Below are 15,599 nucleotides of genomic sequence, written 5' to 3'. Positions count from 1 at the left end.
GTTTGGTTGCAGTGTTTATTTATTCATTTTAGTTTAGTTTTTATTAATTGAGTGATAGGGTGTGACTACTTTATCATTGACAAGATGTTGCTGTGCAGCAAATAATGAATTCGAGACTGTGGAAAAAACCCAACACTTTCTGTTTCCTGGCTATGTCCATCTTTTCTATACAGTCTATAATGGCGTGGAGGCAAAAACAGGAAGAGGCAATCTTTCTAAAACTGGCTGGATGTTTGAAATCTGTTTTATTAAAAACTTAGGAAGATGAGACGATTTCTTATTATAACCAAAGAAACACAGCCTAGTCTTTGGAATTAATCTGGCTTAATTTAATTTTGTTCAAATCTGTGATATAAGCAATTTACAAATATGATAGAAGTAAGAGTTGAGAAATCTTACATGAGCACAACAAACAGCTGACCTTACATGTGACATACACAAGACAATGGTAGTAATGTTTCTGAAAAACAAAGTATGTAACAGAGGACAACTCATGAGACCATATGATCATATGATGATCCTAATGCTACCTAAGAAAGGTTAAAGTAAGAAAAACACATCCTATCAAAACCCTCATAATAATAATGATATTTCAGTAAAATCAGGGTTCTCCACGCAGCTTCCAGCTTCAGTCTAATTGTATCATAAAAGTCAACAATCAACTGTGTGTCATTGTTTCTTTCTACTGTGGTGCAGGAATAGCAGACACTGCCATTGACAATGAAAATAGATGAGAAGTTGCTTAATATAAATGCACTGACAGATCACTGCACAATAGTAACATTTTTAAGGACATGAAATGTACATGTCTTTAACTGAACCCTGGTTTTTCTGAAGGACTTAGAAAATGCTCATAACCTTTATTAATATGAAGACCATTCAAAGGTGGTTTTGATCAAAATCACTACATAGAAAATGAAAATGATGGTGAGGATGTGTTAGTAACAATGTCAAGTTTGAATAACACACACTGCACACTACAAAGATGCAACAATTATAGAAGGAAGAAAATACATTTTTTAAGTATTCATAAAATTTTTTCAGGTGTCAGTCTTTTAGAAGTCAAAATATTTTGGCTGTCATTTAAATGTCTCTCTTTGAAGAATTAGTTTTATAATGTAAGATAGAATTCATTTTACATTAGTGTTAGGGTTTGGCACTTACTTGTGAAGGTTAAACTTTGGGGTTAGCGGGTTGTGAATGCCTTGAAGTCAATAAATGCACTTACAACAATATCCACAAACATGTCTGTGTATTTATCCACGGTCCCTGGGCCTAAACACAGAGTCGGGCACAGAGCAGCTGCTCCAAGGTGAAGAAGGCCAGACAGAGATTTCTCTGATTTGCTCAACTTCTTTTAATCAAGTTAATTTTTCTCTAAATTCTATAAACTTCTTTGATTTCGGTTAAGAAAATAAATATGTACTGTTTAATGTAACACTGTTCTATATATACATTTTTTTTTTTTTTACAAATTCCAGGAATACAGTGGATGGAGGCAGAGTGATTCAAACACAGTCATTTTTATTGTGTAGTTAATACACGTCACACCATTTTCTTAGAAAAATAAAAGACAGCTGACCATCCGTGTCATGTGATGTGATGATCGTGCATAAATATTGAAGCTAAGGCCATTCAAGCATTCCTTAAGAAGACATACATTTAATAATTGCATAATCCTGCTTTCTTCCTGTGTTTGACTTTATTAAACAGTAACACGCTGTTACCCAGCTGTGTTTCATCTGGCCCCTTTGGACTTGTGGATCGACCAGTGTGAGGTGCACGAGGTCTAAGCACCCCTGAAGGGACTCTGATAGTTTGCACTGATCCATGGTTTGCTGAACAGAACAAGATTTGACTTGATTTCTTAAACTTTGCGACAGTAAGGATGACCTTTGATGACCTCTTGGAAGAAGCCGGGTCATTTGGCCGCTGTCAGAGGCGAATCTTTGCCCTGCTCTGCCTCTTGTCGTTGCCCTTTGCAGGGGTATACGTCGGCATCGTATTCCAGGGTTTCACCCCTGATCATTGGTGTCGGGACCCTGCAGTGGTGGAGAGGAGGCATGCATGCGGCTGGAACCTGACAGACAGTCGCAGACTGACGGTGCCTCTGGTCAATAACTCTGGACTGGTGCAGCACAGCACCTGCGAGCAGTATGAGGTGGACTGGAATGCCACAGAGCTGACCTGTGACACACAGGAACTGGACCTGAGTGGAGTCCCACTTACAGCATGCAAGGTCAGTTCCTATATGACTGTTTTTCACAGTGTTTATGTATAATTTTCATATAGTTTCATGTATAGTTTCATATGCACAGTTTACGTAGATAAATGGGTGATGTTTTATAATTTAACTATAGTTTTATAGTTTAATAATGTCAGTCTTGAGCATTAAATAATGGATTCAGTGCTGTTATAGGTAGTAGAAACAAAAAGAAGACTGAAAATGTTTTTTTTTAATGTTTTTGTTCATCAGTGACGTTATGGAAAGGCCAAAAAACCCCAAAACAAAACAAAACAAAACAGCCTTTAACTACTTTTACACAAGATAAAGTGTTCAAGGTACAGTTTTTTGGTTGGTAGATTGTTCCAGCATGTTAGAGAAATTCACAGAGCTGTTCTGTGTTCTGCTCTCTCAGCCGCTTTTGATGTAATCAGTCCCACACAGACTCCATGATGTTGATAATACGACTCTGTGGGGGACAGACCATCTGTTGTAGAACCCCTTGTGGCTGAAGATAGTTTACACTATTTTTACTTATGAGACTGACTGGATGTTAGGACTCGTCGCTTTCCTTCTGCGGATGAGTCAGAGACCAGATATCTCCCTGAGCACTGCGTTAAAATAATTTGAATCAGCGCAACAGACATTTACTATGGTTTTAGATTCTACACATTGTTCTTGCTTGTTCTGTGCTCAGGGCCTACTCTACCCCCAGTGCACTTCTTTTAGTTTTCAGCCACTGGTGACTGAAGAAAAGTCATCCATGAAGAAAACAAAGTGCCAAATACTAAAGTTCCTCTAATGGACACTTGAGGCTGGCTCCAAAATGCCACTATGAGTATGAATGAATATCTCTTGCTTTCTGTTAATCTTCATATATTTTAATTCATTCTACTCAGTAGCACCTGAGTTGGCAATGTTTAATAATGGGTAGATAATAAGTTATTAAGAATACAACCAAAGAAAACAATTTTCCTTGTCCATATACACTGGGGCAAAAAAGTATTTAGTCAGCCACCAATTGTGCAAGTTCTACCACTTAAAAAGATGAGAGAGGCCTGTAATTTTTATCATAGGTGTACCTCAACTATGAGAGACAAAATGATGAAAAAAACGGAAAATCACATTGTCTAATTTTTAAATAATTTATTTGCAAATTATGGTGGAAAATAAGTATTTGGTCACCTACAAACAAGCAAGATTTCTGGCTCTTACAGACCTGTAACTTCTTCTGTAAGTGGTTCCTCTGCCCTCCACTCGTTACCTGTATGAACTTATCAGCATAAAAGACTCACTCCAAACTCCACTATTGCCAAGACCAAATAGCTGTCAAAGGACACCAGAAACAAAATTGTAGACCTGCACCAGGCTGGGAAGACTGAATCTGCAAAAGGTAAGCAGCTTAGTGTGAAGAAATCAATCAAATCCTGTAGTGCCAGACGTGTCCCTCTGCTTAAGCCAGTAAATGTCCCGTCTGAAGTTTGTTAGAGAGCATTTGGATGATCCAGAAGAGGATTGGGAGATTGTTATATGGTCAGATGAAACCAAAATTGAACTTTTTGGTAAAAACTCTACTTGTCATGTCTGGAGGAGAAAGAATGCTGAGTTTCACCCAAAGAACACCATACCTACTGTGAAGCAGGGGGTGGAAACATCATGCTTTGGGGCTGTTTTTCTCCAAAGGGACCAGGAAGACTGAAACATGTAAACAAAACAATGAATGGGGCCATGTTTCATGAGGTTTTGACTGAAAACCTCCCAAGGAGGCAAGAGCATTCCAGATGATGCGTGCCTGGGTCTTTCAGCATGACAATGATCCCAAACACAGCGCCCGAGTAACGAAAAAGTGGTTTCGTAAGAAGCATTTCAAGGTTCTGCAGTGGCCTAACCAGTCTCCAGACCTTAACCCATAGAAAATCTTTGGAGGTGTCATGGTCCTGAGTCTGAGGACTCTGTGTTTTGTGTTTCTTTATATTATTCTTTGTTCTCGGTTATTCTGTTTTGTCTTTTGTTTAGGTTTGCTATGTGTTAGTGTTTTTGTTTCATGCCTGCCTGTGTTCTCTCTGTCTGTCCATGGTGTTATTGTGTCTGCTCATGAGTCTGCCTGTCAAGTTCAGTGTCCTGTCTGGTTCTTTGTGTCTCTTAGTTTCCTGTTTTATTCTGAAAGTTCATGTCTCATGTCAGTGTGTTCAGTTTTACCGCTCCCCTGTCTCGTTAGCCTAATTGCTCCCAGCTGTGTCTCCCTCCTGTGGCCCATTCCCTGATTACTCCCTGTGTATTTAAGCCCTGTGTTTTCCTGTGCTCTCTGTTGCGTTGTCTGTCTAACGCCATGTCTGTCTGCATTACTCTGTGTAACCCGGTGTTCATTCTGCGTCTCTCCGCCATCTTTCTTTGTGCATTTTGTTCCTCCTCCCGTGCGTGTTTGGTTTAAGTTTAGTTCTTTAGTTTTCCCCAGTTTAGGTTTGTTTACTCTCCGCTCTGCTCTTCCTGTTTTTGTCACCTTATCACCTCTGTAAATAAACACTCACTCGCACCCCAGCCAGTGCCTGCATTTTGGATCCTTTTCTCAATTCACCACACGACTGCTGCCCAGCCGTGACAGGAGGGAGTTGAAAGTCTGTGTTGCCCAGCGACATCCCCAAAACATCACTGCTCTAGAGGAGATCTGCATGGAGGCATGGGACAAAATACCAGCAACAGTGTCTGAAAATCTTGTGAAGACTTACAGAAAACATTTGACCTCTTTCATTACCAACAAAGGGTATATTAAAAAGTATTGAGATGACCTTTTGTTATTGACCAAATACTTATTTTCCACCATAATTTGCAAATAAATTTTTTAAAAATCAGACAATGTGATTTTCTGGATTTTGTCTCTCATATTTGAAATATACCTATGATGAAAATTACAGACCTCTCTCATCTTTTTAAGTGGGAGAACTTGTACAATTGGTGGCTGACTAAATACTTTTTTGCCTCACTGTATTCAGTACGGATCAACAAGAAAAAGGTAAGACACTGTGTTGTAAGCAACACAAGGCTTCTAAAAGTGCGAAACCTTACAGTTTACAGAGTTACTTGTTAGTTGGAGCCTGTTCCCATTGGGGAAGACAAATGTCCGAAAAACAATTCAATTCAATTCAATTCAATTTTATTTATATAGCGCCAAATCACAACATAAGTCGCCTCAAGGCGCTTCATAGATACAGAGAAAAACCCAACAATCATTTGACCCCCTATGAGCAAGCACTTTGGCAACAGTGGGAAGGAAAAACTCCCTTTTAACAGGAAGAAACCTCCGGCAGAACCAGGCTCAGGGAGGAGCGGCCATCTGCTGCGACCGGTTGGGGTGAGAGAAGGAAGACAGGATAAAAGACATGCTGTGGAAGAGAGACAGAGATTAATAACAGATATGATTCAATGCAGAGAGGTCTGTTAATACAAAGTGAATGAGAAAGGTGACTGGAAAGGAAAAACTCAATGCATCATGGGAATCCCCGGCAGCCTACGTCTATTGCAGCATAACTAAGGGAGGATTCAGGGTCACCTGGTCCAGCCCTAACTATATGCTTTAGCAAAAAGGAAAGTTTTAAGCCTAATCTTAAAAGTAGAGATAGTGTCTGTCTCCCGAATCCAAACTGGAAGCTGGTTCCACAGAAGAGGGGCCTGAAAACTGAAGGCTCTGCCTCCCATTCTACTTTTAAATACTCTAGGAACAACAAGTAGGCCTGCGGAGCGAGAGCGAAGTGCTCTAATAGGGTGATATGGTACTACAAGGTCATTGAGATAAGATGGGGCCTGATTATTCAAGACCTTGTATGTGAGGAGCAGGATTTTGAATTCAATTCTGGATTTAACAGGAAGCCAATGAAGGGAAGCCAAAACAGGAGAAATATGCTCTCTCTTTCTAGTCCCTGTCAGGACTCTTGCTGCAGCATTTTGGATTAGCTGAAGGCTTTTCAGTGAGCTTTTTGGACATCCTGATAATAATGAATTACAGTAGTCCAGCCTGGAAGTAATAAATGCATGAACTAGTTTTTCAGCGTCACTCTGAGACAGGATATTTCTAATTTTAGAGATGTTGCGCAAATGGAAGAACGCAGTCTTACATATTTGTTTAATATGTGCATTGAAGGACATGTCCTGGTCAAAAATGACTCCAAGGTTCCTCACAGTGTTACTGGAGGCCAAGGTAATGCCATCCAGAGTAAGAATCTGGTTAGATACCATATTTCTAGGCTTTTCAGGGCCGAGTACAATAACCTCAGTTTTATCTGAATTAAGAAGCAGAAAGTTAGCGGCCATCCAGGTCTTTATGTCTTTAAGACATTCCTGCAGTTTAACTAATTGGTGTGTGTTATCTGGCTTCATGGACAGATAGAGCTGGGTGTCATCAGCATAGCAGTGAAAATGTATGCTATGTCTTCTAATGATACTGCCTAAGGGAAGCATGTATAATGTAAACAGAATTGGTCCTAGCACTGAACCCTGTGGAACTCCATAATTAACCTCAGTGTGTGAAGAGGACTCTCCATTTACATGAACAAACTGGAGTCTATTAGATAGATATGATACAAACCACTGCAGTGCAGTACCTGTAATACCTACAGCATGTTCTAATCGCTCTAATAGGATATTATGGTCGACAGTATCGAATGCTACACTAAGGTCTAGCAGGACAAGCACAGAGATGAGTCCACTGTCAGAGGCCATAAGAAGATCATTTGTAACCTTCACTAAAGCTGTTTCTGTGCTGTGATGAGCTCTGAAACCTGATTGAAACTCTTCAAATAAACCATTCCTCTGCAGATGATCTGTTAGCTGTTTGACAACTACTCTTTCAAGGATTTTTGATATGAAAGGAAGGTTGGAGATTGGCCTATAATTAGCTAAGACTGCTGGGTCTAGAGATGGCTTTTTGAGTAAAGGTTTAACTACAGCTAGCTTGAAGGCCTGTGGTACATAGCCGATCATTAGAGATAGGTTGATCATATTTAAGATCGAAGAATTAATTAATGGCACGACTTCTTTGAGCAAAAGACAACTGAAAAGCTTTGTGTGAAGTGTTTAAACTGTCCGTATTGGATTAAATGTTTACTTTTTTTGTCTTTCAGGAAAGCTGGGAGTATCAGTATGAAGGCAGGAAATCCTTCGTCACAGAGGTGAGAAGACAGTTTGCGTAAACTTAACAAAGTTGATTTAGATTTAAGAGAATTCCCTAAAATTTCTCTGTATTAATTGACTAAACTGTGCAGGTATGTAAGTGAAATTGGAAGTTTTCATATAGACATGAAAAAATGTCTTTGTTCCTTTTTCAGTTCAATCTGGTGTGTTCAGATGGATGGTTGGTGGACATGTTCCAGTCTACTCTCAATGTGGGCTTCTTGGTTGGCAGTTTCGCTTTTGGATACTTTGCTGACAGGTGAGGCTCCAACAACCATCAAGTTTACTGTGCTGGCCAGGTAACATATACAGGGTGGGCCATTTATATGGATACAAAATGGGAATGGTTGGTGATACTTAAGTCCTGTTTGTGGCACATTAGTATATGTGAGGGGGCAAACTCCTCAAGATGGGTGGTGACCATGGTGGCCATTTAGAAGTCGGTCATCTTGGATACAACTTTTGTTTTTTCAATAGGAAGAGGGCCATGTGACACATCAAACATATTGGTAATGTCACAAGAAAAACAACGGTGTGCTTGGTTTTAACGTAACTTTATTCTTTCATGAGTTATTTACAAGTTTCTCTTTGTTCACAGCCATTGACATGTCGAGGTTAACACGTGAGGAGCGGATTGAAATTGTGTTGATATCTGGTGAACGCAGTAACCGGGTCATTGCAGCAGATTTCAATGCAAGACACCCTTTTCCAGCAGGATGGTGCACCACCACATTATGGGTGCCAGGTCCGAGCATTCCTAGATGAACAGTTTCCTGGAAAGTGGATTGGTTGTCATGGGCCAGTTGAATGGCCCCCAAGGTCTCCCGATCTGACCCCCTTAGACTTTTATCTTTGGTGTCATCTGAAGGCAATTGTCTATGGTGTGAAGATACGAGATGTGCAGCACCTGAAACTACGGACACTTGATGCCTGTTGTTAAGGTTCAAAATTGAGGAGGGAGAGTACAAACCACCCATGGTCCAGAAGCTCTTGGTCAAACAATGATTTTAATGACTACACACGTGTGGGAAGAACACTCTGTACGCCGACAGCAAGTGATCTCCGACTTCCTCAAAGCATACACAGATTTTATACCGTCAGGGCTTGTTTACTGACGCCCCTTCATGCGTCACAGATACATTTTATACATAGATCAGATCAACACCACAATGGCTTTTAACCCAGAAGATCATCTTCTATTTTCATGGCTGGTACTTTCCGTTCTTGTCTTAAAGTAAATTGTTCCTCTTTCTTGCCGAGACAACAAGGACGGTTCCTCTTTTACCGAGACACTTTTGCAGTTACAACCAGACATGACTAATCTCTCCTCTAAATAAATTTAACTCATGTGTGTGTGTCACGACCTCACATGCTCTTTCTCAATTCACCTGTTGCACTTCTGACCTTTCACCAGACCAGAGGCTCACTGAGACTATATGTATGTCTTCTACTAAATAAATGTTTTAACCAAGAACTTCTACTAAAACCTTAATATGAAATGACCTGATATATAAGTGTTTTGTAAGCATGTACTGCAATTCCTTCTATGGCTCCAAGTCACTTGCACAATAGATTGTCCGGACATCGCGCCGAACAAAGCTTCCGACCCCCAATTAATTGACCGAGCTCCAACTCTTTAATAAGCACAGATATGCATTGTGTATAAAATAGTCATAACTGCACCTGAAATACAAAATTAACATCATCATAAACATCTTAAGGCCATCTTAAAGCTATCTGTTACATTGTTAAAGCCTCGTCTTAGCCTGCTGCTCAAAATAACTTCCTGCTTCTGCAAACTCTCTGCAAGCCTGTTTCCTGTCAGCCTGTGACTTTTAGCCTTTCTGAAAGACACACACTGTTCAACCCCTGAATGCAATATAAACTCCAGATTATATTATTAATGCAATGGTAATGATGACAATTATTTAACAATAGCAGTAAAATAATTTCCCTGCTCCACACTGTGCTGGCATTTCTCCTGCGGTGTTGCTATCAGTGTGTAAAAAGTGGGAGAAGAGGGTTGCATTGACAATCCAACACAATGGGCAGCACATTGAACACATTTTATAAGTGGTCAGAAACTTGTAAATAACTCATGAAAGAATAAAGTTACGTTGAAACCAAGCACACCATTGTTTTTCTTGTGACATTACCAATAAGTTTGATGTGTCACATGGCCCTCTTCCTATTGAAAAAACAAAAGTTGTATCCAAGATGGCCGACTTCTAAATGGCCACCATGGTCACCACCCATCTTGAGGAGTTTTCCCCCTCACATATACTAATGTGCCACAAACAGGACTTTAATATCAGTAACCACTCCCATGTTATTACGGTGTATCCATATAAATGGCCCACCCTGTATAATTACGACTGTGTTTTATAGAAAAATATAACTATAACACCCCTGAAACACATGAAGGCATGTTTGTGTGGTATGAATAGGCACACTCCTGCAGGCCTCTTGTGGCTAGACTTGTGGCTCTGATGTGTCCTGGAGTGAATATATTATTTTCAAAATAATATTCATTCAACAAATCCCCACCTGATGTATTTTCCATTTCACTCTGCAGGTTTGGCAGGCAGATCAGTTTCTTGGTGTCCAACATTTTGAATGCAGTAGCAGGAATCGCAGTGGCTATATCGCCAAACTACATCTCCATCCTTGTGTTCAGGACCATCCTTGGCTTCAGTGTCAAAGGAGGCTGGATGACCTCATATGTGCTGCGTAATCATCTCCATGTTTTCTGAAACAGATTTTTTCTCTGAGGCATTTTCATAGCTAACTGTGTAGAAATGACACGGCCTAACTTTTGATCATACATTTTCAAATTATTTTTAGGTGAATAATGCAAGAATTTTCTTACATTTGTGGAATTTATATACTTGTGTTATTTTTGCATGTCACATTGTTTTGTTTCTAACAAAATTGTCTTACTTTTAATACCATTCCTGTCCCTCTGTTAGTCACAGAGATTGTTGGTGTGAAGTACAGGAGAACAGTGGGTATCTTGTACCAGATGTTCTTCAGTGTGGGTCTCCTCATCCTTCCTTTGCTCGCCTACTTTATCACAGACTGGCGCTGGCTCCAGGTCACCTTCACTGTGCCCTACGTGCTCTTCGTGTGTTATTACTGGTAAAAAACCAAACAAACAAAAAAGAAAAAAAAAATCTCAATGTTGTTTGACATTGTCATCGTGTACACATGACAATGTCAAACAAAAACAGACATCTGTCTGTGCCTGCCTTTGCGCTCATAAATGACCAGTGGCATTTATGACAGTGCGTCACCTTCATATATATATATATGTATATATGAATATTCCAGTGTTCAGCATGCTGATCGCCTGATCTCTGAGGCAATCATTGCATCACAGTAAGGGTTAGGGAGTCGGGGGCAAGGCATTGGACTACCAATCACGCCATGTGGACATGACAGTCCACATGGCGTGATCATCCAGAAAAAAATGCTCACTTGAAATGAACTACTAGTCACTTTTTCATCACTCTTATGTAAAATTTTAGATCTGTACTTGTTCAGAAATGTCCAACACTCTATGTCATTTTTTCACATAATAGTGTTATCAATATTGCCCATTGGCCAGAGGGGCCGATGGCGCGAGATGGCAGCCTCGCCTCTGTCTCGAAAAGACCCTCAAACCTGTTTTTGGCTTTCCTTGCACACACATTTGGATACTAATCAATTGGATACTAATCAAGGATTTTGTGCACTACTGCAAGTTGTTTGGATAATTGCACAAATAGGCATATATGCAGGTTACGTAATAAAGTGGTATGTGAGTTTGGATCAGGAAACAAGACTTACAGTACTTCTAGCATGAGATGGTGCTTCCCTTTTAGATCAAAATAGATTTTCCCACTAAATTTATTATAGTAAAAGGAAAACAAAAACTGCCCATTATCTTTGGGACTATGGTTTATATATGATGTATCTCATTGCTTTTGTTCTGTGCTGATGCAGGAAGCACTCTGGCCTTTAAATAGTAAAGCAAGAAGTAAGGTTATGGAAGTCAGCAAGGTGGACGGAGATGTAGTACTTCTTCCTCTCCTGCTGTGGTTTCAGAGTCAAGATTCAAAGTGTTTATTGTCATGTGTGCAAAGAAAAAGCTTCTCTCTGTACAATGAAATTCTTTCTCTGCTGTCCACACGCAGATGCCGGTTAACATGTACAAATAGATAAAATAAAAATATCATGAATAAATACATGGAGACAAAAAAAATTAAGTATTAAATAGATTTATGTGCAAAAGAGCTATGAGCTTAATATGCTGGTTTAATTACTTGTTCCATAATAATAACCATTTTCACCTTGCATATTTACCATAGTCACTTTCCAGGGAGTTAAAAAGCTCCTCATCTCCTAAATAATGTATAAATCTTTTCAGTTAAGATTTTTATCTACAGACTTGCACCTTTAGACACTTCTTTGTTTCTCAGGTTTATCCCAGAGTCTCCGAGGTGGCTCATCTCTCAGAACCGTTCCTCCAAAGCTTTGAAGATCACTGAAGCTGTGGCCAGAGAGAACCACAGGACACTGTTCAAGAATACGGAGGTAGGCCGATTAAATAGTTCACTTACAGAACAATTTAAGAGTTTATAGATAGCAATGACTAAAGGAACAATATATTCACCAAATATGTTTATCAGTTTACTGCTGATTTTAGTATTTAATGGAATTTGTTGACAAAGATAAAGAAAATCACCAAAACTATTCTCTAACATTTCATTTCCACTAACAGGAAACATTAAGACCTATTAACTCCTTATTTCTACCATTATTTTATGACACTTTTTAATCCTGCTTTAATCTCACATTTCCATGTTTTTATTTCCCAGTCACTGACTGATGGTGAAGGTGAGTCTACCTCTGCCTCTTTGCTGGACCTAATCAGAACTCCAAACATGAGAAAGCACACCTTCATCCTCATGTTCAACTGGTGAGACTTGCCTGAAATCACACACGTTTTTTTTGCCTACATGCAGTTGATGCTGAACCTCTGTGTTTGTTGTGCACAGGTTCACCAGTGCTGTGGTTTATCAAGGCCTCGTCATGCGCTTGGGGATAGCAGGAGGAAACGTCTACATTGACTTTCTCATTTCTGGCTTGGTGGAATTTCCTGCCGCCTTCCTTATCCTCTTCACCATTGAACGTATTGGCCGGCGTCTCCCATTCGCCACTGCGAATATCGTAGCTGGAGCTTCGTGCTTCATTGCTGCTTTCATTCCTGACAGTGAGTTTTATGCATAGACTGTACAGAAAACACAGACATGGTCACCACCCTGGTACCCATTGGTTATTGACTTCCTGTGTGTATCTCAGGCTTGTTCTGGTTAAAGACAGCGGTTGCCTGTATCGGTCGGTTGGGGATCACCATGGCCTTTGAGATGGTGGTGTTTGTTAACACAGAGCTCTACCCCACATTTGTCAGGTGAGGAAACTAATTATAACCTGCTGAAGTTATAACCAGGAAATTGTGTTTATCTCTCCATCATTTTGACTGAATACAGGAACCTGGCAGTGTCTGTTTGTTCTACTCTGTGTGATGTTGGAGGCATTGTGTCCTCATTCCTGCTGTACAGACTGGCTGCTATCTGGCTGGAACTGCCACTCATCATCTTTGGTGGGTTTATAATGTTTACCAGTAAGCATGTATATGAAAAAAAAAAACGTTAAATACTAGATGAAAGGTGCAAAACCTCATATTTATGTCTTCTCAGGCTGAATTCTTAAGAATGTTAAGGACTGTGCTCTACATTGCCACTAATATATTTTGGAAAAGGATGAATCTACAGACAAAATACGTACAAAAAATATTCTGTATTTTATGTACATAGCTCAACTAATGTGAATGTGCGAGTGAATGTGAGTGCAAATGGTTGTCTGTCCCTGTGTGTTGGCCCTGCGACAGACTGGCGACCTGTCCAGGGTGTACCCCGCCTCTCGCCCTAAGACAGCTGGGATAGGCTCCAGCACCCCCCGTGACCCTGAAAAGGATAAGCGGAAGCGAATGGATGGATGGATGAACTAATGTTAGAGAAATGTATCTATTTTGACATTTGCTTTAAAGGTGTTTACTCTCACCAAATCACATAGATGTTACTAGAATTAAAGAGTACAGATGCAGCTGAACAAGCAGGTTTAGTCTGGATTTCATCTCTTGAGTTTTCCAATTTTAGATAAAGATTCAGCTGTTTGTTATTTATTATATTTATAAGAACGTCCCTCTCCCTCAAATCAAAACAAAACCAAACAAACAAAACCCCTGAAAGCATAATATTACTTTGCCGATGGGTTGCCAGAAAAATACTGATAAAAAATTTTAAAATTAAGATTTGGGGGAAATATGTCAGAGATTTTCCGTATGGGCTGTATAGGATTTCTTCTGTAGAATGTATGTGATAAATAAAACACATTTACATGGATAAAAGCTACACAGTTACCTAATGATATATTCAAACATGCATGTAATGTAATAGTTAGGCTTAAAATGGCAGAAAAGTAGTTTTGTTCATTGTAATTAATTAATAACATATTATATATTTTATCCATATTTAATATAATAAAAATAAATAGCAACTATTACTTTTTTTTTTTTTTTTTTATAAAACTAGTAACTGGGTTTTAAAAGGTAACAAATCAAGTTCATAGATTTACCTTTTCAAAAACATCCATAAAATGTTAATAATGTACTCTTAATAACAGATCCTAACAAGGAAAAACAAATGGATCAGATATAATTTCACAAAGCAGTGACACTATTTATGGAATAAAGTAGTAAGTAGTAATCTAGTAGTAATATAGCATCACTATGTTTCGATTTGCCATATTTGTCCTTAAAAACATTTAAAACTTTTTTAAAAAAGTCTACTGCTGCTGTAAAACCCCTTCATCACTTAATGTGAATTTTTACTTATGTAAAACTACAAAGAAATTACAAAAAATATTTTGGCACTCACAGTGTTGTTGAATTACATCAGTTATAGAATAATGTTCATGCAGGTTTGAGTAATGGTTGTACTGGCTGCTGACTGTGAATGGTCCTTTTTTGTCACCCGACTTTAGCCAGTATTTTTTCGACAACAACTTCAGGATGTTTCCTGAAGCAGTAAACTAGAATTTAACATCTTATAGGTTATTCAAAGGAAGTAATCTGTTAAATTACAAGTTTCAGTTCATTTTATAGAGCCCACTGTCCAGAGTTTGAGCCATCCACACAGTATAATACAATGTTACTAACTGCCTGTGTAACTATTCTTTGGAGTGAATAATTCAAGTAATTCATTAAATGCAATATTTTTAGCTAATGTTTAACTAAAATGCTCAGAGAATGTTTTATACTGATACCAGTTCCTTTAATGCTTTTGTAGGAGCTCCTGAGTGTTTTAAAAAGTGATAATTGTTTATTCATTCGATATTTTATTTATTACAAAGATGTTAAAAGCTTTTTATTTAGTTTTTAATCAACAACAATTTGAGTCAGAAATATATATTTTTACTAGCCTACGTGTGATTATGACACACTAAATTTAAAAAACAGAACAATATCGGAAATTGAAAAGTCTTTAGCTTTTTTTGTAGGAAATAATTAAAATAATTTTGCAATTACACTGACATCATCTGCATCTTGTTTTGGTACAGGCGCTGTGGCAATCATAGCTGGAGGTTTGGTGCTGTTACTTCCTGAAACCAAAGGAGTACCTCTCCCTGAAACCATTGATGATATTGAGTTCCCTAATTGGTAAAATGTCCCAGTTTTTTCAGTCATAACACATTCAGAATCCCGTTTACTGAGTACAGCTAAAGTATTAGTCCAGAGGTCCATATGAAGAGCACTGTGTATAACTTGTTATATTAATGAGTAAAGTAATCCTTCTTCTGAGTTCATATTACTTTTTAAAGGCATTACAATTAGCATTTGTTTTTCATCACTTCTTTTTGTAAAACTTACGTAAAATTCAAAGAAAGTCTGTACTAAAGTTTCATTGTAACTGATAAGGAAACTTATCTCAATAGACATTTACTATGCATTATTTGTGGGTGTAGTGTCAAAATGTTTTCTCTCTCTCAGGAAAAAGCGGAGCCACGAAGAAAATCATCAAATGAAGAATCTTCTGAAGTCTGAAGATCAGATGAAAAACAGGGAAACAACTACTGAATGATTACATTTTATTTCACCCAAACACAAGGA

The 15,599-nt window shown here is 38.7% G+C and overlaps 2 protein-coding genes across 2 annotated transcripts in view; both read left to right on the top strand.

Moving 5' to 3' along the window:
• Positions 1 to 15,599, top strand: part of LOC308397092 (uncharacterized protein) — a gene marked incomplete at both ends in the record, with an annotated part of 535,410 nt that overhangs the window by 127,181 nt on the left and 392,630 nt on the right. The gene's annotated exons all lie outside the window — the stretch shown is intronic.
• On the top strand, positions 1,889 to 15,592 carry LOC308397275 (solute carrier family 22 member 2-like; the record flags this gene model as incomplete). Its single annotated transcript, XM_080883106.1, has 12 exons — positions 1,889 to 2,239; positions 7,339 to 7,386; positions 7,543 to 7,646; positions 9,963 to 10,117; positions 10,357 to 10,525; positions 11,848 to 11,962; positions 12,247 to 12,347; positions 12,427 to 12,641; positions 12,731 to 12,839; positions 12,919 to 13,031; positions 15,050 to 15,149; positions 15,480 to 15,592. The coding sequence occupies 12 exons, from the start codon at positions 1,889 to 1,891 to the stop codon at positions 15,568 to 15,570; spliced, it is 1,671 nt and encodes a 556-aa protein (XP_080739232.1). The 3' UTR covers positions 15,571 to 15,592.

The sequence above is a fragment of the Rhamphochromis sp. 'chilingali' genome (genome assembly GCF_963969265.1).
Source record: "Rhamphochromis sp. 'chilingali' genome assembly, chromosome: 5".
NCBI classification, from domain to species: Eukaryota; Metazoa; Chordata; class Actinopteri; order Cichliformes; family Cichlidae; genus Rhamphochromis; species Rhamphochromis sp. 'chilingali'.
The sequence above is the reverse complement of the archived record's forward strand: the minus strand, read 5'-3'. Positions and strand labels throughout refer to the sequence as shown.